Source organism: Boleophthalmus pectinirostris, unplaced genomic scaffold, assembly GCF_026225935.1.
Source record: "Boleophthalmus pectinirostris isolate CB_2022bp ecotype Guang Dong unplaced genomic scaffold, ASM2622593v1 HiC_scaffold_16, whole genome shotgun sequence".
Classification (NCBI taxonomy): domain Eukaryota; kingdom Metazoa; phylum Chordata; class Actinopteri; order Gobiiformes; family Gobiidae; genus Boleophthalmus; species Boleophthalmus pectinirostris.
In genome coordinates this window covers 23,033,397-23,059,380 of record NW_026571095.1, presented here as the reverse complement: position 1 = coordinate 23,059,380, position 25,984 = coordinate 23,033,397, and the positions used below count along the sequence as shown (strand labels likewise).

The following is a 25,984-nucleotide window of genomic DNA, read 5'->3' as shown; positions in this document are numbered from 1 at the left end:
TATAAATAACAGTATGTATTATTTAGTTTACGTCACACACACTGAAGCTATTGAAATATTAATGTAGTTAAGTTTCGTGGAAATATTGGTACATTTTGTTCAGTGGAAAACACTGGCTCCATATAAGGATTTCCTCATTGTTACTCGAGCCTGCGGAGCGCGCGTGAGTCTCGTTCTGAGTATGTGGAGCGCTGAGGTCCTGACAGCCAATTAGAGGCCGAGTTTGAGTTTAGGTATGAGTGAGCAGCCAATCAGCGGGCCGTATCGGGGAGGATGGGCGGATCCACGTCCCGTTCAGGAAGACGGGCTGACGCGAGTGGCTGAGATGAGAAATCACCATTTAGCTTGATGCTAACTGCCTGGAGCCGAGCACCGAGCTGTTATGAGAAGAATAAAGACTGTGTTGAGTATTTGTTTATTTGAGTAGGTGCGACGATGGACCAATGACACCAAGAATGGACATAAGTTAAGGATGACTGGGGAGAAGAAGAAGAAAAAGCGGCTAAACCGCAGCATTCTTCTTGCAAAGAAAATTATTATAAAAGATGGAGGAAGTGTGAGTTAAATATTTATTTATCTTTGTTAACTTGCTTTGCCATGAACCCAGTAAGATGTGATTGTATCGGTCCGTTCGCGGGTAAATGAAGCAGAGCATCGATGTTCATTTAGGGGATGTTTTTATCCGACAGCAGTTTTCTCCGTTAGCTGGGTGTGCACTGGTGTTAGCCGCGGCTAATGCTAGCGGCCTGTGAGCGCATACACGTCAGCTCAGGTGATGTGAACTGGCTTATGTCAGTGAAGCTGCGTTTTTAGCGTTTATCAAGAGTATTTATTTCCTTAACCCAGCGAATTAATTAAAAACATACACCTGACATTGCTGCTTCCGTCCGATTTTGAAAAAAGCTGCCCATAGCACGTTAGCATGTGTTTACATTGATTTTATTTCCCTGTCACATCTGTAGACATTTATCCAGACTGTCACTGCTGTTGTTGTCTTCGTTTCACCGCTTTGTTTTGGCGACAGAAGATGTGTTTACTGTAGTTTGATACAAACTAAACCATGAATGTGCCTTGTAACGTGTAGGTTTCCTGTTTGAGGTGAATGAATCTCCCTCGGGCTGTTTTGTGTTTGTAGAGTTTATCAGTTTGGAGAATAAGAGTTGGGAGCAGGTTGGTTTCAACGTTATGTTTGTTCATTTTACGAATTTCCTAAAATGTCTTCAAATGTTTCAGGCAAATAATCAGTCCCATAAACGTATTTTATGCTTCTTTGCTAATGTATGATTCAAAATGTGTGTATTATTTACAGAGAGAGAGAAGCGATTGTCCCAAATTGGGTTGTTGGCAAAGCGTGGGTATAATGCTTGAGATTGCAACAAATACTGTGACTGTTATGCAACAATCAGGACAGCTATGCCCAATGATGCAAATTGTGTATCCCAATAAAACTATGAATAAATAAATTGTTCTGTTTTAGTTTTTAGTTAGTTAGTATGTTTGTATTTTCCTTGATATTTCTGTTTGTGAGCACCATCGCCATTTTAATTTTATTTCAGCCACTAGTAATTCAACCACTTCCTCTTGTAGCCCACTGCTCAATGGTAAAATCTGATGTAGAACTAAGTAGTTGTAGTAGGAGTAGTAGCAGCTTCCTCTTTTCTATGGTAACAACATAAACAATTTAGTGTGGGGTTTTTGTCACATAGGATTTCTTTGCTTGTGTGCCAACTGTATCAAGAAATGTATTTTTTTATTTTCAACCTCTTATCCAACTTTTACCCAAGAGACTGACAGAGTATCAAATGATACAGTCATTTTATACATGCCTTTTGTTAGGTTGGCTGTGGTCTACTTTACTGTTGCTAGATTTGTAACATAATAATTATGTCATTGTCGGTGTATTTTAATGTTTGAGAGTTTTAGGCTGTGCTGTTAATGTGTTCCCAATTAAATGCACATTGATGCTAACCATATATCCGTATTTGTCTCTTTCTCTTTGTTCTTTTTAGCCGCAGGGGATTGGTGAGCCCAGTGTTTACCATGCTGTGGTGGTCATCTTCCTGGAGTTTTTTGCATGGGGTCTCCTTACCACCCCGATGCTCACGGTAAGCAAAATACTTATCAAAAGCTGCTAAACAAATCCAGGTGGAGACACTTGAGGCTGTGGACTTGGTTTATGGAAAACCATTTTAAGCTATTAATTAGTAAATAAACCGCAAATGTGAAAGTCTTTAAACATAAGTGTTTTTCAACATTCTTTGAGTTGGGACAGTTTTGTTGACTGGGGACAACAGTACACCAGCGACCAAAACATTAACTCCAATTAGAAGCATTAGAAAATCATTAATGGTTTGCGATTATACAAACTGGGAATTTGTTTTGTGTCTTTAATAGTCATTTATCATCAAAATCAAAAAGTGTGGTAACTTTTGGTGCTAAATTATCTAGCGAGCCTTATGTCTACAAAATGCACTCATTTGTACCGTTTTATGTAAATACAACTTACAGTGTCAGTTACATGTCTAGGCCTACACATTTTTGTTCTCTAAAAGCAGAGGTGGAAGGTGGCATTTCCCATTGACTGGAACCACATGGCTCCATTACTGTCTATGAATAATTTAATGGCTAATCAAATGGCTCTGAGTGACGCTAGCTTTGTGCTGGGCTCTGGTCTGAATGTTTGTGTTGTTTAGCCGATGTTTATTGCCGGACGCTAATGGGAGAGAAATATGAAAAGGGCATCAAACGGTGGCATTGTGAGAGCTGTGGGTCTTTGTTAAAAAGGGCTTATCAGGAGGTCACTGCCTGGTCTGTGTGTGCAGGCTATAGTGCAATAGAAAGACAAGCAAACTATGTAAGCTAGTTTTACCCACTGATTTCTATTGAAACTATGTTGGCAGCCATGATCCTTATTTGTTGAGTAAAATGTTCAATTAATTGTACAATTGAATTGATAAGTAGTTTTTTTATGCTTCTGAGAATGAGAGGTAGGGCTGCATAATTTTAAATAATTGCATTTTCTTCTGACAAGTATGGAGATTTATGTTTAAAGTAGGATTCAGCTCACAGTGCACATTGTAAACAACTCCTTGAGCATTTCAAAGAAGACTGAAATATGAACTGAACTTAATACAAGTAGGATATTTCTGTTATCTGAATAGTAACATAATTTTTTATTTGATTATTACAGCAACTCAAATTGTATGTATGATTTCCAATGCCATTATAATGTGTAGCTTGTTTTTAGATATTTAGATTATTTGATTGGAAACAATAACCCACACAATCAGTTTCAATTTAGATTTCAATTCCTCAGTGTTTTATAGTTCTGGCTCTACACAAATATGTTTCTGTCAAATCTGAAAGTTAGTTTGAGAAAGAGGTCATATTAGTTGCAGCAATGTTATTTATGAATGGAATGTTGCTTGTCAGTGCTTTGTTTATCCCTCCTCATAGTACTATAGTACTTCTTTATTTTCTGTTGTAGTTGAGTCAAAAAAAACAAGTTAATGCTGTGACTATTTGTTATTTTGGTCATATTTTCTATTATTCAGTGATTCTCTGTTTAATGTTCAACAAGTTGCCCTCCTATTGATCACCCTCAGTCATAATGAGTGAGTGACATGTGGATTTAACCAATCACATTCAAGTGGGAACCTTCATTAGCAGCAGTTGGCTTAAGTTCTGATCTAAGTACAAGATTATTATGACAACATTTTGGGGATATTGTCCACCTCTATTCTGTAGACTGTAGCAATAATGAAGCTAATGATTCAACTGTTTTTGTTCAAATGCATAATTATTTTGAGAAAGTAAATGTGGCAGTCATTTTCATATTTTTGTGGAATAACCTTAACCTGTAGCTCAGATCAGCAGACATCTGTGAGCCACATGGACAAGCCTTTTGTACAATGGCTCTGCAGCTGCTCCTCCAATAGAAGAGGACACTATTGTTTATGCAGCCCTCAGCGCTAATGAGCTGGGCTTCGTTAGGCCTGAAGATCCCGGGACTGAGGCAGTATTTGCATTTTGGACTAATCATCGATGAGAGAGAGGAGAGAGACAAAGAGATATGGGCGGGGGAGTTATAGAAAGAGAGAAGAGCAACAGAATGAAAAGGTTAAGAACAGAAAAACGGAGAAATAAAGTGGGCTCACTCTATAAGCAGAGTGTTGAATTTAAACTGAAACTAGTGTCAATGAACTCCTCACTGTAGACTTTGAACTGAACAACATGTAAACCATCCAGGCATTGATTTTTGGCATCGGATACCACATCTCTGGAGTTATGGATCTATACAGACATTGAAAGCTCATTTTAGCATTTTGGTTTATTGCACCGTGCATCATCATCACTTTCTTGGCTTTTCAGTTCATGGAGTTGACATAATTTAAAAAAATAAAATAAAATAATCTCATGTTATTATAATGTTACTATAGCAGAATGAGGTATTTGTCATCTTTGTACTGGGCATTGTGAAATGTGTTTTGTATATTGACCAAAATGACTTGAATTACTTTATTTTTAGGCCAAGAAATTGTTTAAAAATCCAAACTGAACAATGATGGAAAAAGTAAACCACCTTAACAAACATTGCCGTCTTCCATTTTAATCATTATTGAGAGTCGCTGCTGATTCATGGGTTCCATTTATAGGCGTCATTTTGAGGACTTTTGGTCATTTTGCATTGTATGGCAATAATACATTTTTTTAATTTACTTTATTTATTTACTTTACCTTTCTTGCATCAGATTTTTACCAGTTAAAAAAGAGTAAATTTATCGAAATAAATGGATTGTAATTTTTCACAAATGCAAGTTAGGTGTCACCATGACAACTCACATAAAAATACTAACTTTCACATTTATTTTTATCTGAAGGTGATGGCCTGTCAGAATAAATTAAAGCCAAGTAGACTGATGCTAATAGCGTGAGACGGCTTGCAGTGTCCAATGTAGAAATGCATGTGCTTTCTCTATAGTACCGTTTACTTTTTATCTTGCGTGTGTGTATTGTCGTTTTGAAAAATGTCACTGAATCAAGACTAAACAAGGGCTGATGCTTCCTTAAATTTTGATCAGTAGTAAATGTAATTTTATATTTAATTTTTTGTCAGTTCTAATTAAACTGCCATTGGATAGAAAGTGATGGCTGTAGTTTCTGTTTTGGTTTGTGTCTCATTTGTCTTTTTGTTTCTTTTCCAGGTTTTACGCCAAACATTCCCCCGGCACACATTCCTGATGAACGGGCTCATCCATGGAGTCAAGGTATGTTTTAGTGTCTTGACAGCTCTAATATAAACAGAAAAACTAATGCTATAAATAAAGGGTCTACACTACAGGACTTTATACGCAAGACTACATGAGGTTGTAGTTTTTACAGGACTGTAAATGCATCTAATTGAAGCTAATGAATTGTATTGCAATTTTTATTTAATTGCACTTAATTCTGCATCTGAGATACACTGCTTGCAATTGTCTTTAATAAGAAAGTTTCTTTAGACAAACAGCCAAATACAACAATTTTAGGTGGACATGACCTCCATTTATTTGACATGTAGTATCATAGTGTATGTTTTTATGTTTTTTTAAAACAACCAAATAACACATGTTGAATTACTTTGCCACGCCCTTTAATGTTTATTATGTTGAAAAGGAGCTATATATAGTACTTTTTGCGTATGTGATCTGTACAAAGCTCTAAATACATAAGCACAGATGTAATTAGTCCATTTTAGGTCTGAGGGTTTTGAGCATGTTTGATCATGTTCAGTGACGCAGCGTCTGACATTGTTTGAATTTCATCTGAACCCTGAACACGGTGAGGGCACAGTCTGCACTGCCTGGACACTCAGAGGAACACAGAGCTATACTGTGTGTGGAACGCTTACATATATAACCGGCTAATGTCTGCACATAGGGCTAATCAGGTTCAATTTAACCATAAACAATAACATAAATTACTGATAACTCAATCAGTACTTATATTGATTGAGTGCATCTTGGTTACTGATTGATAAAACCCATGTATGCAGACAGCGTGTGAATTTGATTAAACTCTACAAACATGTCCTTTTGATTTGATGCAGTAGATGTATATTTATTATATCCCAACAAAGGCAAAAAGTTGATATAATAAAAAAAATCTGGCACCGTATTTCATCATTTTTTTTCTAACTGATAATGAGACAGTGTAATCTTTCATTCATTCAGGAGTGGTTCATCATAGAGAAGCTTTTATTGATGGTCATTTGGACTCAAGACGTTTCGGCTCCCACTCAGAAGCAATTTTTCAATTGATGTGGGGTTGAACTTGGGTATCCAGAGTAGGATAAATTAGCAGTGTTTCAGGCCAGTACCATCAGTTGAAAATGGCTTCTGGATGGGTGCCAAAACATCTTGATCACAAAAACAAATGACAAAAGATGAATCCTTTTCTAAAATTTACTCTTCAAAATAACACAATAAGATACTCGTATACAATTTTACTTTGTTTTAAATGTTTTACAAACTGAAGTTTTGGTTTTATTTGGTTTTGCAGTGACCTGTTACACCTGGTCAGTTGAATGTTTGTTTGGGAACCCCTAACGTAACCTGTGATGAACTCTCTTTGTGTAGGGCCTGCTCTCGTTCCTCAGCGCTCCTCTCATCGGGGCGCTGTCTGACGTTTGGGGGCGAAAGTCTTTTCTGCTGCTAACGGTGTTTTTCACCTGTGCACCCATCCCACTCATGAAGATCAGCCCCTGGTAAGTGTCGAGAGAAAGCTGTATGTTGTTTTGCCTTCTCAAAATTCAAATTGTTTCTCTTTTTTTTTGGTCTTGGACAAATCTGATTTAAAGTTGTTGTTTTTTTGTAGTTGTTTTTATAACAAACCTGAAATATAAGTAAATATTTTTGATATGTTATATTTATTGATATTTGCCATTGTAAATTTGATACCAAAGATGTATAAAATCTTTTGTCACTTTTTTAAACTCATCTCGTTACATGAATCAGGGCATAACTATCATTGCATCTCTAACCTGTGTTAAGCCTTAAAACCAACATTATGCAAAGCTGTACTCAAATACTACAGCTGAGGAGGAGGTCAGTGATGAAGACTGCCATTTCTCAATAAGCCAAACAAATGGTCCACTCCCTTAAGCAAACGTTTGGGCTTCAATTCAAATGACTGTTTTCTGCCACAAGAGCACAACAAACATGACTGACTGCTCACCAACTGCAGACAATTTCATAACAAGAAAATGGAGGATAAGTGTAGAATAGCAGTACATTTTTCTATCAAAACACACAATTTGTTTCTCTTTATTGTATATAAATGTTATAACTTTTAAAAACTGCCTTGCACAACTTTTCTGGTTTAGATTTCTCTTCACTGCTTACTTGCTACCACAATGTTAAACTTGTCTATCTCCATGGAGACAAGCCAAGTTACAGGTCAGGCCCATGATCCTGGTGTTTTTATTTCTCTATTTAGTCCCTCAATCCAGATATGAACATTAATAACAGACAAACTGGGAGCCATTTTCCCAAAGGTCACTCCCACTTGCTTTAGCAGCAGGTTAGATTGCCAGCGTTTCGCCCCAAGCTAAACCAGTGGTGGAGGCAAGTTTTACAAGTACCAATTTTCTTTTCCATGCAAGATGGACAAGCTTAATGCCATACTGGGAAACATTTCAGGCAAAGCAATAAACTCTTTCATTGTGAATGACAAGCATTTGGCAAACCTTTATCTGAAAAAGTTACCTAGTACATCTTTAAATTTAAATGTCCTTTTTCCTCTAGGTGGTACTTTGCTGTCATCTCCATGTCTGGCGTATTCGCAGTCACTTTCTCTGTCATTTTCGCCTATGTGGCCGACATCACGCAGGAGCACGAGCGAAGTACAGCATATGGGCTGGTGAGTCAGACTTTTCAAATGTCACGATTTGTGAAATATCTAGGTTTGTGATTTATGTTTTGTTAATCTGTTCAGGGTTAGCAGTTTGTATGCAGAATAAGACTTGGTTTAGGATTTAGTTGTTTGTGGAGGATATTATTGTTTTATTTAATATGAAGAGGCCATCATTGCATGCTGACTGTTTAGGTGCACAGACATTGTGCTGAGGGAAATAGTTGTTGACGTGAAACTCACCATTTGTCATGAAAAAGAGTCCTCCCTGTCCTGCTAAATTGTGTTTCTAAATATTTAACTTATTATAATAATGTTAAATATTAGCTTAATGCTGGTCAGGTAGGCCACCATACCAAAACTACTTATTTCAACGAATATGACTGGTGTACCAGGCTAAATAGTGTAAAACAGGGCTCTCAAACTCAGTTGGAGCAGGGGCCAAAGTTACAAAATCAATGTTTGTCGGGTGCCACATATTGTATAACGCATTATATATGACCACCAAACTATCATGCAGCCTCACACAGAATAAACTTGAATGAAATGTAGTCTGATACATTTTATAAGGGCTGCATGATATGAGACATAGATATTTCGTAAGTATTTGTTGTATCGCAAACTATATCATAGCAATATCGGTATTTACATTTTTTGACGCAATAAGTTAAGTAAAATTAAAACTTATACCAAGACCAAACTGGGTTAAAGGAGTACGCAATAAGGAATTTGTGAATAAAATCTGCCCTTTTTGCATCTACTTTCAAAACTCTCATTTCTTTTCATACGGAGAACTTTGTATTGTATTTATCATTGATTATTTGCAATATCAATGTGTTTAAGATATATTGTTCAGCCCTACCTCTCTCTCTCATTACATTTGATTCCAACAGGCAATAAATCATTAGCCTGATTTATCTGCCGGTTTCACTTTGTAGAAATCATCTGACCTCGCAGTGTTGGAATTTGTTCGCTCGACGGTAGGCAGGTACTTTTTATCATTTAAGCAGTCGCTGCTATTGGGTCATGACGTATGTAAAGCGCCGCTAATTTGGCTAACTGGTATATTAAGCGTTTACGAAATCCCGTAGAAAGAAGGGCAATAAAGCCTTTCCCCTTGATGAAATTCACCAAACATTCTCTTTATGCTGGCTTTAAATCCTCGATCTTGGGAATCGTTGGCAACACTGAATGCATGGCTCTTCGCTGATTGGCTGGTGCTCAAACTTGCACTTCTGGGTTTTTTGTGAACTGTCTATTGTATTTTGATTCCTGACCTAGTTGCCGGAGAGAAATGAAATTGAGCGGAGGCACTAAATCACAGTTTAGAGGGGGAAGAAATGAACATTCACATCGCCATTTTAAACTCTTTCTTTCTTTTACCATGTATTATATAATTTTTTTTGTACATTCATGTGGGTGGCTTGTGAATTAAACACTGGGGAAAAAATCTATAAACATGTATAAGTACTAAATAAAGGCCAAAGCACACATTTAAATAGTTTTTAATTTGTATTAATGCTTATAAATGGTAATAGTTGGATATGCTCTAGCATGGTTGACGCCTGAGCCCCTTCCTCCTTCTTCCTGACCATCCAGGTCGAAGTCCTCATTGTAGACGTGGGCGTCATCCTCTAATGTATAGAGGTACCAGGGCTTTGAGGAGAAAGTGTTCGAGCTGTCCATGTTTGTGTGCTTCTTCACTAGTGTTCTGAGAAGTTGTGAGCCAAAAGTGAACCTTTTTCAGGCTTTCAGTCTATTTTTAGATTATGTCACATTCTAGATCTCTATCAACAATACGATTTATAATATTGATTTAACACACAAAAAATACATCACTTTCCATCTGTTAGGGTTAGGTCAGTATTTATGATCATCTACACTCATGTGTGTGGAAAATGTGTGTTGTATGATGTACAGTGTACATCTTACTTATACTTTTTTTTTTTTATTCTATTAGGATGAGCAACTGACAAATCACTATCATTGGTTTTAAAATAACTACATTTTGGTGACTGATGCTACTTCATTTTGACATCATTGGTGGTGAATGCTAAAGGGTTGTGTGTGTTTAGTATTTCCATATATCCCCATCCACGTAAGAATATTTAGAAGGAGAAAGTTACTCTCTAGTCCAGGGCTCTCAAACACAGTTTGAGCAGAAGAGCAGAGCAGAAGTTATAAAATCACTGTTTGTCGGAGGCCGAATATTATATAACATATATATCATTTTTTTATAGGCTACAACTGATCAGAATTATTATTATAATATGTTATAATCATAATATACTGGGATACTATTTTATAGTGTATATGTAATGCGAGACAGAGGTCCTCGTTGGGTTAAGAAAATAATATGGTAGTTTCTAAAAATAAAATTCATGATTTATTACAGGTTTTTAAGCAGTGTTAAGTGTCTATGTGTTGTTTTTCAGTTCAGACGTATTTTCAACAAGAGCACCAGGGTCAATCTTCACTTCTGCAAAGGCACTTAGGCAATGAACCATCAACCTTTGAGTAGACATTAAGTACTGTACATGCTAAACAGAAATTACTTCTCTCCCCATCTACTGTAGCCTTAGCTCATGAGGCTGCTCCTCTGGTTTAACAGTCACTCCTGCCTGTTTCTGAAGCTTCTGTACTCAGTCCACTTTTTTTACTGTTATTAGGTTATTTTTTGAGACCAAAAGTTTGTTTTCATACCTGACAGTTTCGACTGCTCACTAGCGGTCTTCCTCAGAGTGGTCACGTGATGCTGTGATGTGTCCGGTCAGCTGATTTATTCAGGTTTTGGTGCTGTCTTCCTACCCGAGGAGGCAGGATAACAGCGCCATCTGCTGTCCGACTTTCTCAGGACAGTTTCTCAGGTGTGTGAGAGTAAAAAGGCCCCCTTCCAGGGCGGGACGAGGGGGCATTTTTACTCACACTGTTTGGTGTCCGTTTCTTGGTTGGAGTAAGTTTGAAAGTCCGTGTAGAAGCACTGTCTGTCCCTCTTACTCTGTCCTGCTATGTGTTTGGGAGCCAAATTGGCACTACAGGCCACAATACATTATTAATTAATAATTGCATTTATATAGGGCCTTTCAAGACCCCCAAAGCACTTTACAGTTCATTATTCATTTCCACACTCTGGTTGTAAGCTACTATTGTAGCCACAGCTGCCCTTGGACAGAGTGACGGAAGCGTGGCTGCCAATTGGTGCCATCGGCCCCTCCGACTACCTCCATCTCTCACGCACACTCCACTTTTGTACTAGGCAATGTGGGTGAAGTCTTACCTAAGGACACAATGATGTTTTTGCCACTGGCGGACCACTGTGGCACCTGATTTTCCCAGCGGTCTCCCATCCAAGTACTACCCAGGCCCGGGCTTACTTAGCTTCTGAGATTTGACAAGATCAGGCTTTGACAAGCCTGTATGCAAATTGTAGTTCAAATTCTTATGCATTTTATCAGCGGGCCACTATCAATAAAAATTAGAAATCATCTTGTGGGCCAGTAGAAATGATCTCAAGGGCCTCATTTGGCCCGCGGGCCACAAGTTTGATACCCCTGGTGTAAATGTGTGGTGTAATGAACTCTGCAAAAGAAATGAGGACAGCCCCATTATAGACATTATACCAATGTGTCATCTTTAAATCAAATGAAATGATAAATAGCGCTTATAAATGATGAGTATTCACTACATCAGTCATTTCAGTTATGACCAAATAGTTTAGTTAATTATTTTTCCCATAATGAAGCAGCCCTGAGTTTACTGACATACCATTCCTCTCCCCTCTTCTCTCCTCCTCTCGTCCTTGTCTCCCCTCTTCTCCTCTCAGGTGTCTGCGACGTTTGCAGGGAGCCTGGTGACTAGTCCTGCTATTGGGGCATACCTCTCGGAGAACTATGGGGACACTTTGGTGGTGATTTTGGCCACGGCCATCGCGCTGCTCGACATCTGCTTCATCTTGGTGGCGGTCCCCGAATCACTGCCCGAGAAGATGAGGCCTGCCTCGTGGGGGGCACCTATCTCATGGGAGCAGGCGGACCCTTTCGCTGTGAGTAGCATTCTGGGACTGTTGAGTACTACTTCTCTACAGTCAGTTTCATCAAGAGGTTCAGACAGTCCCCAATCCTGTTATTTGGAACTAGATGTAGGCAGTATGAACTGAAAAACAAATAGTATTGCACTTGTTGCTTTGAATTTTGAGTATATTGTCACAAATGGAAAGTATTTTAAAAGGCTGCCAAAAGAAGAGCTGATTGAAAAACAGAAACTTGCCGTGCAATTGTCCAAACAACAAGGGTCTATAGTGGTATTTTTTTTGCTTGGCGTGCCTGCTTGAACCTCATCCATGCCAATTACGGAGACATTTTAGCACATTTCTTACAGTGCAGGTCTGAATATTGGGATAGTCTAAAAAAAATTGAAGTATTCATTTTTGGCTATATTATCCACCTAAATAGAAATATGACATCACTCTCAATAGTCATTGTCATAGTCATGCTCTCACTGTTTAACCACACATGTGCATAGTCATTTTATCTATTTCCAAGTCAATGTAAACACTACAGACCCACAGAATATTATGAGATCATCTGAAACCCATTTGAGTTGTTTGATTCCTAAACTCGACTGTCCCTGTGTCTCTTCAGTCTCTGCGTAAAGTGGGCCAGGACTCGACGGTGCTGCTCATCTGTATCACAGTGTTTCTGTCCTACCTCCCTGAAGCTGGACAGTACTCCAGCTTCTTCCTCTATCTCAAACAGGTAATGCTGCTCTCTCTCCTCCTCTCTGTCCTTCTTCTCCTTTCTTCTTCCCTCTCTCTTCCTCCCTATCTTTTTCGCTCTCTTCTTCTCTGTCTACTTCTCTTACTCTCTTATTTTTTCTCCCTCTTCCTAATTTCTCTTGGTCTCACCCTCTCTATCTACCTCTCTTGTTTCTCCTCTTCCTCTCTTGCTCTCTCTGAGGACCTTAGACTGGAAATGGACATAGCTAACTAACTAGCTAAGTGAGCATGGGCGCTCTTTTGGCTTCATCAACTCTGGTTCTAATTCACTTAACACTGAAAAACCATCACCCCTATATCCCACGTGATTGCTGCTGTAACGCTTGTCATTTTGGTCTTAAAATGTTCATATTATCCCGCTCTATATGATCCTTTTTATTTCTGATTGCCTAAATTGCGATATGCCTACTCCATGCTAAATCAGTGGGTGGAAAATGGAGTTAACTTCAGCAACCTTATCACTAGGAAGCAGAGTTTCGACCGCAAGTTTCAAATTTACCCCTTTAACCCGTAGCCTCAATGAGTTTCATTCGACTGGAGCCAAACGCTGTGGGTGACGTCACACTCCCTTAGTCCACTTCTTTGCACTGTCAGTGTTGAGGATGAGAGCTTGTTCAGTCTTTCACTCGTTAATTCTTTGGGTGTCTGTCTCATTCGGCAATAGCAAGAACAGTTTTGCTCCTCATTTGCACACAGAATTGCATTATTATGATTTTAGTTTCTTTACTACAGAAAGTTGAGTTGGTGCACATGGACAAATTAATCTCCCTCGTGCATTAAATTGTCAGTACTTTGCGAGACTGCTTTCACATATTTCCACTTGCTAATGACTCAGACACGGCTGAAGTGAAGCTGTGGTTTAGCTTTGGGACAAATAAGTGGCGCAAAATTGCAGACTAATTTTTTTCACATATTAGTTTCCAAGCTCGGATCAGTTGGTTTTCAGAAAGCAATAGCAAAATTACATACTTGCAAAAATGTAAAAACAGCTGTTTACGTAAGATAAGTTATCAAAAGTGATATAGAAATACATAATGGACTCAGACAATCACTCAACACTTGAAACTGCAAGTACCAAATCTGATAGAGAATATACAGTAGCAGAGAAACTAGTCTAACAGCTTTTGGCATGGGGCCCTGCTTGTAAATGTTCACAAAAACACGTTTACTGTTACCATCACCACACCCATCTGTCCTCCCGCTTTGTCAAAGTTGTTCTTGTTTAAATACTCAACATATTGGATTTCTCTGCTAATCTAAACTATCCAATAAACTGTATTCTTAAGATTAGTGTAATCACTTTGGTAATTTTTAGTCAAGTTTAAGGTCCTATAGTACGCAAAATTGTCTCTTGTGAGCTTTAAGCCATGTTAAAATGTTGTTATCTCTGCAGAAACATATTCCCAGTTGTGTTTCAGTAATCTTGCATTATTAGTCTGTCTACATATCTAAATATCAAAAGACTGTTCCACCTTATTAACAGCGACCTTTACTTTTAGTTCAATAGAGATGAGCAATTCTAGGGCTAAGGTTATCCAAATGATTCTCGTGAGGGTGTATGAAGTTTAAAAATGCAGCGGTGCACTTGATGTATTATCACATAACATCACAAAGTGGAACCTGTTAGAGAGAACACCTAAATATATAGGGTTTGTGTGTTAAACAGGTGTGAATCAAACAAAACACAACCCCAGTTATGTTTTTGTTGAGGATACAACATTATAGCATAGATCAGGAAATGGTGTAATATGGGTCCTTTAATCTTAGCTCTTCTGTAATCAATTATGGGATATGGTTTATGATTATTATTAAGTATTTGACAATGTTTCAGGTTTCGGCTGCTTATTTTCATGTTAATTCTTTGCCTGACATGTTTACAGTATGATGTTAAAAACAGGTCTTGCATTTATTTCATTATAGATGTTTATACTGCAAGAAAAAAAAAACTTGAAAAGCATTATTGTTACTGTAAGTGGGATTGCCTCTCCTCTCCAGAGAGCTAACCTGTAAATATGCCTGGTGGCTTCACCTATTTGTTTCCATGGAGATGGAGTAGTTTAATGCCATACTTTGGAACATTCTTGTCAAAGCAATAACATCGCTGTTGAAACAAGTCGTTGGGAAATCTTCTGTTATCTGTTTATGGTCCACCAAAAAGTTGCTTGGTGGATTGATAATATGAACAGTTAAATCAACTTTTTTTTTTTCATAAAGTGACCAATATTTAGGAATACTGTTGTCAAAAGCATCAAAATCAGATACTAATTGTTACGAAAACTAGATTACACTAAAAAGAATGTGCATGTCATTGAGCCTGTCCTAACTGGTGTTGTATTTTGTGCTCCTTAGGTCATAGGGTTCACATCTGAGACTGTGGCTGCCTTTATTGCTGTGGTGGGGATCCTCTCCATATTGGCACAGGTAACATGATACTCATTTCTATTATTTCAGTTTGTTTACTTAAGCTTATATTTCTGTTGTCATTAAATTGTAAAGTGCTGCAAATGTTTGAAGAGTATTAAAATGGTAATGTAACTAACAGTTAATAAACTGTGATGTCTGCTAAGAAATTCTTGGTTGACTAAAAGCATGCCCTGACTAAAAGAGGGTGTGGCAACTGTCCAAACTATTAAATATCTCCAATCTCACCACATATTTGTTAAATATTTCTTCGTTCGCTCCCCAATTTCTTTCTGTTCTGTCCTTTCAGGATCTGAAATAGCCAAGAATAGAATTCAAGTATTTATTTTGTAGGTATTTGCTTTTAGTTGCTTGACAGAATGCTAAATAGACAAGACAATAAAAAAAAAAAATTTCATGTCACCCTCACAATCTTTTTTCACTAGCTCTTAATAATGTGTTGACTCAGCTCTCTATATTGCATTGTGTTTGCAGACCGTGGTGCTGGGGATCCTGATGCGTTCGATAGGGAATAAAAACACAATTCTTTTAGGCCTTGGGTTCCAAATCCTGCAGCTGGCGTGGTACGGCTTCGGCTCTCAGCCCTGGTCAGTAACCTCAACACAAATGCACAATAAATACACTCTGACTTCTAACAGTTTGAAATGTCTGATGAATTTAGTTTTGCCAAACATGCACTGTCATCACATCATACACTTAAACCACTGTTTTTGTTATTCATTTCACATGTCTGTACTTTTTCCAAATAAAACATTTTGTATTGCATTTTGTATGCATGGATAGATGGATAAATGTTCACATGGTTTAATAAAATGCAGTGAAATGCTCTATTTTACTTCACCTACCATGTTTGTCCACTAGAGGGAAGTATATTCACATGTTGCAGCATAGTCTGACTTTTCAAAGTCTTCGATATCAACTCCCGGTTGATTTTCAGTATTTGCATTTTTTTTTCTGTCTGGTGTTCTATATTGAAAGGGCATATGACATTTTTGACTACTCATTAAACACGACAGAATTATATTTAACTTTTTACCCAAAAAAGCTTTATTAATTTACCCCATCTTAAAAAAAAAAAAATGTTGTGTTTCTTTCAGGATGATGTGGGCGGCCGGAGCAGTCGCAGCCATGTCCAGTATCACCTTCCCGGCCATCAGCGCCATTGTGTCCCGCAATGCCGACCCCGACCAACAGGGTCAGTTTAACTTCTTTTTTAACGTTTTAACTTATGTTCTTTTTATTATTACTCTACTTTTAAAATGCTTTTCAATGAAAATCAGGAGCACTTTATCATTTCATGATCAAAAGATTTCCCTTCAAATAAAATTTAATGCTTAATATTTGATAAAGTTTCAAACTTTCCTTCCCATTTCCATTGTTATAACTTTAAAGATACTCTACAGAACTGTTTTGCCACATTCTTGAGAATGTTCCACAGTGACATTAAACATAACTTATGCAGATGCTTTATTGCTCCAAAATGCCTAGAAAACATAACGTGAGGGTCTAACCTGTATTTGTTTACATACCGGCTTGTCAAAGCCTGATCCTGTCAGGTCTCAGAAGCTAAGCAAACCTGGGCCTGGTCAGTACTTGGATGTGAGACCGCTGGGAAAATCAGGTGCCACGGGGGGGCGCCAGTCACCAAACTGTTATTGTGTCCTTGGGCAAGGCACTTCGCCTACATTGCCTAGTATGAAAGTGGTGTGTGTGTGAGTGTTGATGGTGGTCGGAGGGTCCGATGATGCAGATTGGTAGCTTCGCTTAAGCTTATTGTAGCTGTGGCTGAAATAGTAGCTTGCCACCGGGTATGGAGTGAATGAATAATGAACTGTAAATCGTCTTTGTGACATATGTCTGTGAAAAACGCTATATAAATAAAAACTTACTTAATTTGGTCTGGTGGTGTCACCCGTATTTAGAGGTAGATGTGTTTAATGCCATACTGTGGAACATAGTGCACCTTGTGTTACATTTTATCTAGAGCCCGACCGATATATCGGTTGGCCGATATTATCGGCCAATATGGGCACCTGGAGACATATCGGCTATCGGCCGATATGCTCGCTGATATGGGCCGATATTTCACGTGGGCATGTTATACCTTGTTATAAAGCTTAGACTCTCTACATTATGTTCATTTAATCCAATTTACAGACAGATAAATGTCCTCATATGTGGCTCCGCATCAGTATTTATCTGCGGTGTAATTTGTCTGTGTGTGTCTGTACTGTCCCTGAACACACCCCCAGAGTGACGTCACTTCACTCGCGTGTGTTTGTTTACACCCGCAGCGGTGCGCAACACTGAGATTATATTCTTTTTACGGACAATCGGTTTGAGTCTGGATTAAAAGGACATTTATTAGTGCAGACTTGTGATGTGAGAGGTGAGTGTTAGAAATACATCGACTTTGAAGCTAGTTTAGGTTTTGTTAGCGATTAGCTGCTGTAGCTCCTGCACATAAACAGGCTGTTTTCTATTGGTCTATTGTAAAGTGACTATATTGGCCGTATATTTGTTACTGAACCTGCATTGATATGTAAATGAGCTGTGAATAGACGTGTGAATGATCCACATTTATGCATATAATTAATTACCGCTGTGCGCACGGCTAAAGGCTAATAGCGGTAGTTGATTTACTAGCTAGTAGTGATGGGTCGGTCGCAATCGAAGCGGCTCTTAGAGCGAACAACCGGAGCATGTTTCTCATTGGGAGCCGTGTTTTCTCTTTTTCTCACTTTTTCTCTTCAAGCCGCATGTAGACCCGTAGTTTGACAGCAGCAGCGGCTGAAAACGAAACTTTCAGAAATCTGCGTGTGCATAGGATAAAAAAAATAAAAGTGCATATTTGGCTGCAGTTCAGCATAAAATGAATAAACCAGGACTAATCTTGGGCTCGAGTGAAGGAGAGAGATAGAAACCGAGTCCCGACACTCAGACCTGGTTAAGTTCTGGTTTAGTCCTGTTTCACACATGGTTTAAATCTATTTTAGTCCTGGTTTAGTCCTTTTTCAGTCCTGGTTCAGTTCTGGTTTAGTCCTGCTTGCAACAAAACAATCCCAAGAGTCGCTTGGGAGCCGAAAGAGCCAGCTGCTTTAGTGAGGCGAGCCAAAAGAGCCGGTTTTCAAAAAAAAAAACTGGAATACCCATCACTAGTAGCTAGAATGTGATGCAAAAATGCCATTAGGCCAATCTACTGTATGTAAATATGATGTAAAGAGTCAGAACAACAATAAATGTTGCCTAAATAAACCCAATTTAGAATCCACTAGAGCCAAACCTAAGTTTTTTAAACAATTCAAGATTTACAGTGAATTTTTTCATCACTAAATATATCGGCAAATATATCGGCTATCGGCAGCTCCAACTCCCATTATATCCATTTCATATCGGCCACAACAAAATCCATATCGGTCGGGCTCTAATTTTATCACATGCCTATTTTGAAGAAAACATTGTACTACATTGTTGTTCCAGGTGTGGTGCAGGGGATGATCACGGGGATCCGAGGCCTGTGTAATGGTTTGGGTCCCGCTCTGTACGGTTTTGTGTTTTACCTTTTCCATGTGGAGCTCACAGACACCGACGGCTCAGAGAAAGGTGCCAAACCCAACATGGCCAACCCCACTGACGAGGTGAGGCTTTGCAGTATGCCAGAGTGGATTTTGCATGAATCACAAAAGCAAAGGAGTCCAGTAATGACCTTATTAATGCATACTATAGAAACTAATATGAACATGAAGTATTTAAGTACCCCATTACTACTTACTTATTTTGAATTACTACTGCGATATCTTGTGTTTATATTCTCACAATGCTTTTACAATGAAAGAGTAGATCCAGAAACTTCTATTTAAATAATACCCTGTGTGTAATTGCAGAGTGCCATCATCCCGGGCCCTCCGTTCCTGTTTGGGGCCTGCTCTGTGCTGCTCTCCCTCCTGGTAGCGCTGTTCATCCCGGAGCACACTGGACCAGGCATGAGACCCGGCGCCTACAAGAAGCACAGCAACGGAGCCCAGAGCCACTCCCACAGCCCTCAGGGGAGCGGCGCAGAGGGCAAAGAACCACTGCTCGAGGACAGTAGTGTATAACCCCAACCACAGGGGGCGCTCTACTCAATGCCTCACCCCTGCAGAAACAAGGCCGCGCACAGACTCTAGTGAGGAGGGGGGCTGCCTGTTTAGAAGCAGGGTGAAGACTATGATGCTTGAAATCGCGAGTTTTGGGCCGCGAAGAAAAGACTGAGCCGGACTCTGATAGTTATTTAAGAGTGGAGCGTTTATGCCCCCTACTGGTGCGAAAAGGGACTGCAGCAGTTTGTGTGAGTGGGGTAAAGCAGTTGTTACTAAATCCCAGTGTATTTCTTCATAATCTTCTGTGGCGCCTGTGTCTAGTCATTGGGAGTGTAACAATTTGACAATATCTCAACTCGAGTTCATTGCGATACGGAAAACCAATGAGAGAAACCAGTTCAGGGCCAGGTCTGGATCTGGACCACATTTTCTATAAATACAACACTTCTTTGTCTGAGGTGTGCTGACGAGACCACTTTAATAGACAGTTTTTCAATGTTTACTTGCCATTCTCTAGATTAGTACAGTTGGGTTGTATTATATTTCTGTCCAAAACCGAAGGCTTGTTGTGATTCAAGTTTTTATTCGAGATACAATTGTTGCCTTGAAGTGACTTAAACATTAATTTGACATGACCTGTATGAAGACTGAGGTCTGACGGCTCTGTATTTAAGCTATTGCTCCAATGAGAGCTGTTACAAACGTATGCCTTTTGTTTCATACCCCACATATCTGTTTATTTAGGCTTAAAGAATACAGTTTATTTGGAAAAACTCACTATTTTGAGCTAATCCGCTGCTACTAGCGGATCAGTTTCATTTTAACGCACAGTTTTTTCCTGAAAATTGCACTTGCTGCCATAGTACAGTAAATATAATGCTATTTCTATTCTATCATGGTTTAAAACTAATCATTTGTTCTTGAATCTACCTATCAACAAACTATACAGACAGAGTTGATATCACTTGGTGCAGTTCAGCAGTCTCTCCAGAAGGGGGAGACCTAACATTAATACAAGTCTACAAGTCCCTCCACTTGCCCTGAATGTGACCTAAAGTAGCACTTCAAACTTGCATAATATTATAAAAAGCAACACCCAAATCTTTATCAATATTTACTAAACGTGTAGCCAAAACTACAGTTAAGACAATGTACCTTATCCTTATGAATCATCTTATTGCCCAACCAACTCCCTGCCCTTTCAAATAGCTTGTAAAAGTATGTTTTGAATTGACATACCTTTATTATTGCTCAATGTGTTCACACAGTTGGTGCAGGTGCAAGTGGAGGCAGGATATTATGATCTTTTACATTTGGTTTGTCATAATGTAGAATTTCCAAAATGCCTCAAGTGCATTTACCGCAAGTACAACCCAACTAAGAAAAACGACTCAAAAAATCAATTTATTTTGGTGCCAAACTTTTCGTTTCAGTTTGTTTTTGTACTGTGTTTGTATGTGTGTTTATGAGTGACATTTTCTCTCTCGTCTTACTTTCTTTGGCTACTTTTTTATAGCTTTTAATTTAATTTACGGTCATTTAAAATCTTTGTGACTAGACGGTTAATAATTCCAATGTCTATTCTCCACATTGATTTAATAAGCATTTCATTATTGCAGATTATAAACTCAATTGGCGCAAATGAGTTGCAAAATGTACCAAATATCGTATGTTTTTGCTCTTAATCCCAATCCCTGAAACATGCCATTATCATCATTATTATTATTATTTATATGGGGGGGCACAAGCAAATTTGCAAATAATTTCTTAAGCTAATTTTTGTTTCTTTTTTACCATTGCAACTTAAACAATGTACAAAACCATCTATACTTGCAAATGTATATAATTTATGCTCCCAATGGCCAGTTCTGTGTCAGTTTAAATGGGACAGATATCTATATTTCTGAGGACTCTACCTGCTCTGGCCACTCCTGTTTTTAGTACGTGGTGGTGTGTGGCCTGGACCCCCTCTGTGTGCCTAAAATTAGCCAAGAAACGACAAATGGCAACAAAAGTGGTGGTTATTATTATGTACATATGGGAAACTAATGACTATTTATTAAAGGTTTATTGTACAATGAAACTGCTGTCTTTGCTGCTTATTTGTATTATTTAATAGGGGTGTAATGATATCCAAGTCTCAAGATACGTATGAACTTCACGGTTACGATATTTTTGCGATATTGTGGGAAAGCTCATGATTCGGGATGTAACAATATTCAGTATTTTAACAATATACATCTCACGGTACAATATTTATTGCAATATTTTGTGGAGGCTAATATGCTCCTTTTTCCTCTTAAACTGCTTTAACAAGACTTAATCCAAAGAACTAAAACTAAAGTGCTTAGAACTGTTATTTCTTGTAGTCTATGCTGAAATGGAGCAAAGGATCATGGCCTATGTAGCCTTGTAGTCTTTTTTAACGATTGCTGCACCATATTTCTTAATTTAAGCAAAGAGACTTGTAATTCGATACATTGTGATGGCCCACAAACTTTGACGATACGATATCACGATATTGCGGTTATTGTTACATCCCTATTACTTAAGAATCGATTAATTAAAAGTGCAGTAGTCACCGTGCCACCGAGCCTAGTTACAGGTCAGATCGAGATGTGAAAAAGGAGAAATAAAATACAATACCCTGGAACATTAAATGACCATATTACAGCGTTTTTCAATTTATGGTCAAATGTTTCCTCATCTAAAACATGTGCCTGGAGTTGTGTTTTGCTTCATTCACACATGTTTAACACACAAACCTGCATATTTAGACTGAGATCTCACAAATTTTGTTTCATTTTTATTATAGAGAAAGAGCTCCACTGCGTTTTTGAACTTCATGCACCTTGACTATAGAACTTAAACTACCTCTTTATGAAATCACAAGGTGGAAGAGATCATTTTGAGCTTTGGAGATGCAGACTGACTAAGAAAGCAGGATTATTCAAATGTGTGACTGAAACAAAACAACTCTAGGTATGTTTTTGATGAAGTAATGACATCTAACATGGTTTAAAGTTTGCAAGAGTCCCACTGTGGTCACATTGTCACCAGACCTAGTTACAGGTCAGATCTATGAAGATATGAAAAAGAATAATGCAATACTGTGGAACATACACCATATTCGAGAAAAAAAAGGGTATCTTATGCTATACCTTGATCTTGAGTTGCATGTTTTTCTTTCTTCCCTCACCCCAAAGGATACACTGTAGATAGGCTGACCAGATTTTCAAAATCAGAAACTGGGACACCCTCGGGTTGCTCGCTGTTGGTAATAATAAAATTGTGATTAGAGAGCGTAATTAAAGAAAATTGTTATGCACTTGGCCTGTTCATGACTTATTCACGATAACATGAGTCAGTATAGTTATATTTTCTTTGTGTTCTCCGTAATTTTACCTAAAAAAATAACCTAAAACCTAGACAATTTATGACTCTCTTTGCTGTTGGCAGGGATCATATTGGTCAAAAATAGGGACACTAGGGACATTTCTTGTATAAAACTGGGACAAATCACTGGTTTTGTTTGAATCTGTTGGGACAGGTGACACAGGACTCAAAACTGGGACTGTCTCGGGTAAATAGGAACATCTGGTCACCCTAACTGTTAGTAAAAATTGCTAAAGATCTTCAGGCGGGTCCCCTGACAGGTTGCCCTTGCAAAATTGAAGGTTGGGTCAAATGCAGAGACTGAAATTGCCTCAGAAGGGATTCATAAAGTCCACCTTAATCTCAAATTGTGTCATGGCTGGGAGCGTAGTGCGTGGCAGTAACGTTTCGTGCAACTACGCCATCTGGTCATACCGTGTAATCCTTTTAACTTAACCTCTCCATAGGATCATGTATTCATGTTGAATTCCAATAAGAGCCTTTTAAACCAGGACTAGACTGTAATATTCCAACACAAATTAAACATTTACCTAACCATAATGTTATTTCCTCATTACAAGCATACCTGGAGTTGTGTTCTGTTTCATTCTCACATGTTTAACACACAAACCTGCATATTTAGAGGCTATTTAAAGTTCTTCTCTCAAATATAAAACACTATTCCACCTAAATACAGGAAGAACTTCACTGTGTTTTTAAACTTCCTTCACCTTCACTACAGTCGCAATTTGATTTTTTTTTTTTTTTTTTAACTAAATTACAGGTAAAGGGGCTGTTAAAAGAGTGTTTTGAACTTTGGATATGTAGACAGAGTAATAATAAAGGATTATTCAAACATGTGAATGAAACAAAACACATCTCCAGGTCTGTTTTTGAGGAAGTAACAATGTTTACAAGAGTCAACCAAGTGTTTAACTACTGTCGATTATAAAGTCATGTAGGTGCAAAAGGCTGCGTAACATTTCTTGTGGAGTGTCTGGCACCCATGTTTCTCCATGGGACGTCATTGCTTGAAATGTTACACAGTATGGCACTGCACATCTCTGTCTGATTACAATAATGCAGGTTGGTTGGCAAATGGAGCAACAGATGTATTGAGCTCTTTAGTGGGATAGAGCAGATCATATTAAGACTCTTACCTATAATCCAGGTCCATTATTTTCCATGGGGCACTGGTTACATTATAATCATAAACACAATGGGGGTTAATCACTCACTGTCTGCAACTGAAGACGTAAGTAGAGAAAAGAAAATACAGTATAGATAATTGTTTTGAGAAACAGGCACTAGCCATCCATACTATGATAAGAAGTAGAAGTGGCCATATTATAAGTCAGATCTGTGGAGAGGTGCGTCTGTTTTCAGCCAGAATGCACTTTTAACAATGACACCTTTCATTTGTTAATTTGTAATTTTGTTTTGTTGCTAGTGGAACCTTCCTGGTAAGCAACAAGCATGTGACAGATTCCCCACTAGAAGGGTTACATAGTTTTTTATCTCATATTTGTAAAGACAGAAGATTATTTGTGTGGCATCAAAATAGTTAGAAATGAGATACAATTGGACAGAGATCCTATTTCTAGGCTCAAAACAGTCGTAAACATGACAGTGCATATTCATTTTGCACTTTTCTTTCTCATTTAATGTCTCTCTCTTTTTAATTTTATGATGATTGTGTTTTCATTCAATTGTATTGTGGTTATAAATTATTTCTTATTCTGTATGTAAAGCACTTTGAATTACTTTGTGTACGAATTGTGCTATACAAATAAACGTGCCTTCCCTATGTCTAATACAGAAAAGGTGTAAAAAGAAGAAATAATTCAAACTTGTATCAACATTTTTATTTTTTTTTTTGTACTTCATCATGGGGGACTTCATGTTTGTGCCCATAAGTGAGGCAAGTCTCCATAAACCCATTAAAGGTGCATTGTGTAACTTTTCTGGTGGAGAGTCTGTCAGATACTTTTCTCCTTAGAGACATTATTGCTCAGCCTGAAATGTTTCACAGTGTGGTATTAAACCTTTCTATCTTCATGGAGACCCAGCTAGATGAAGTTACAAGTCAGATCTGTGGAGAGGCATCCATGCTCATATTCAAAATGCAAGGGTATTTTTGAGCTATAAAACCATGTGTAATTGAATAAATGTGTACAGAATCCCTCAGCCGTCCATAGAATCCATGGCAAAGGAGAAATTCTGTTTATCAAGTGGACAAACGTTTCTTTAAGCGAAAAATGTTTCACAGCTCATCCAAGCTGCTTCTTCATTTCTGGTCAGACGCTGGTGGACACTTCCTTCTATCTGCCTGAAGAGAGGAGCTAACTACAGTGAAACTACTCTGAAACTAACACCCTATTTGTTTGTTAGTGAGGTCTATTCATCTGTACTGAGAGTGTAGTAAAAAGAAAAAACCTACCAAACATCTGATTCTGTTAGTAAGTGTGTTTACCAATAGAAGTGTTGATGGTGGTCTCAGCTTTTACAGTATATATCTGAATTTGTTCAGGCCCATAATGGGTGCTTTCACACCTCTGGACCTGACCTGACTATCCCTATTGTTTTCTTTGTTTTGATTTAGGTCTGAGGATGGAGTTCAAAGTACAATGGCAGCATTTAAAAAAACATAAAATTGAGTGCAATGTTGTTGTGCATAATAGTGATAAGATTTCTGTTTGCAATTGATTAATAATTGTGCCCGAACTGAAATGTAGTGTTTTGAAATGTTTTAAAGTAACCATCGGTGTTGATGTGTTGTCTTGAAAAGGGAAAAGGGAGCAGATCACATAAGACTCTTCTTTCTGCTCCTTTTCACTCATTTCTTGTATGTTTGATGTTGTGACACTGTTAATGTCTTTTTGTACTTTATGAATGAACTTTATGAACTGCAGAGAATTTTCAGGATTACCTTGTAATCCTTTTAACTTAACCTCTCCACAGGGTCATGTATTCAGGTTGAATTCCAATAAGAGCCTTTTAAACCAGGACTGGGCTGTAATATTTCAACACAAATTAAACATTTACCTAACCATAATGTTACTTCCTCATCCCAAACATACCTGGAGTTGTGTTTTGTTTCATTCGTGCATTTTAAACACACAAATCATGCATATTTAGAGGCTATTTAGAGTTCTTCTCTCAAATGTAAAACACTCTTTTCCACCTAAATACAGGAAGTACTTCACTGTCTTTTTAAACTTCCTTCACCTTCGCTACAGTCGCATGACATCACAAGGTGGAACAGAGTATTTTGAGCTTTGGAGATGTAGACAGAGTAATACTAAAGGGTTATTCAAATATGTGAATGAAACAAAACACAACTGAATTGATGTTGTGACACTGTTAATGTCTTTTTATACTTTATGAATGAAATAAATAAATAAATAATAATAAGAAGAAGAATGGAGTTGTAGATGGGAGACGA

At 38.1% G+C, this 25,984-nt stretch overlaps 1 protein-coding gene across 1 annotated transcript; it reads left to right on the top strand.

Moving 5' to 3' along the window:
* The first annotated feature begins 302 nt into the window (after nt 1-302).
* Nucleotides 303-21,247, top strand: mfsd14a2 (major facilitator superfamily domain containing 14A2). Its single transcript, XM_020929188.2, has 12 exons — nt 303-556; nt 2,010-2,105; nt 5,205-5,267; nt 6,618-6,745; nt 7,785-7,899; nt 11,714-11,932; nt 12,531-12,644; nt 15,014-15,085; nt 15,560-15,672; nt 16,183-16,280; nt 18,566-18,723; nt 18,970-21,247. The coding sequence occupies exons 1-12, from the start codon at nt 473-475 to the stop codon at nt 19,180-19,182; spliced, it is 1,473 nt and encodes a 490-aa protein (XP_020784847.1). The 5' UTR covers nt 303-472; the 3' UTR covers nt 19,183-21,247.
* The last annotated feature ends 4,737 nt before the right edge of the window (nt 21,248-25,984 follow it).

Bases quoted from the DNA above. Each gene is read 5' to 3' on its own strand.
- mfsd14a2 (XM_020929188.2), top strand. From the start codon at position 473: ATGACTGGGGAGAAGAAGAAGAAAAAGCGGCTAAACCGCAGCATTCTT. The intron at 7,900-11,713 runs GTGAGTCAGACT...TTCTCCTCTCAG, and splicing joins GAAGTACAGCATATGGGCTG to GTGTCTGCGACGTTTGCAGG. The intron at 15,086-15,559 runs GTAACATGATAC...TTGTGTTTGCAG, and splicing joins TCCTCTCCATATTGGCACAG to ACCGTGGTGCTGGGGATCCT.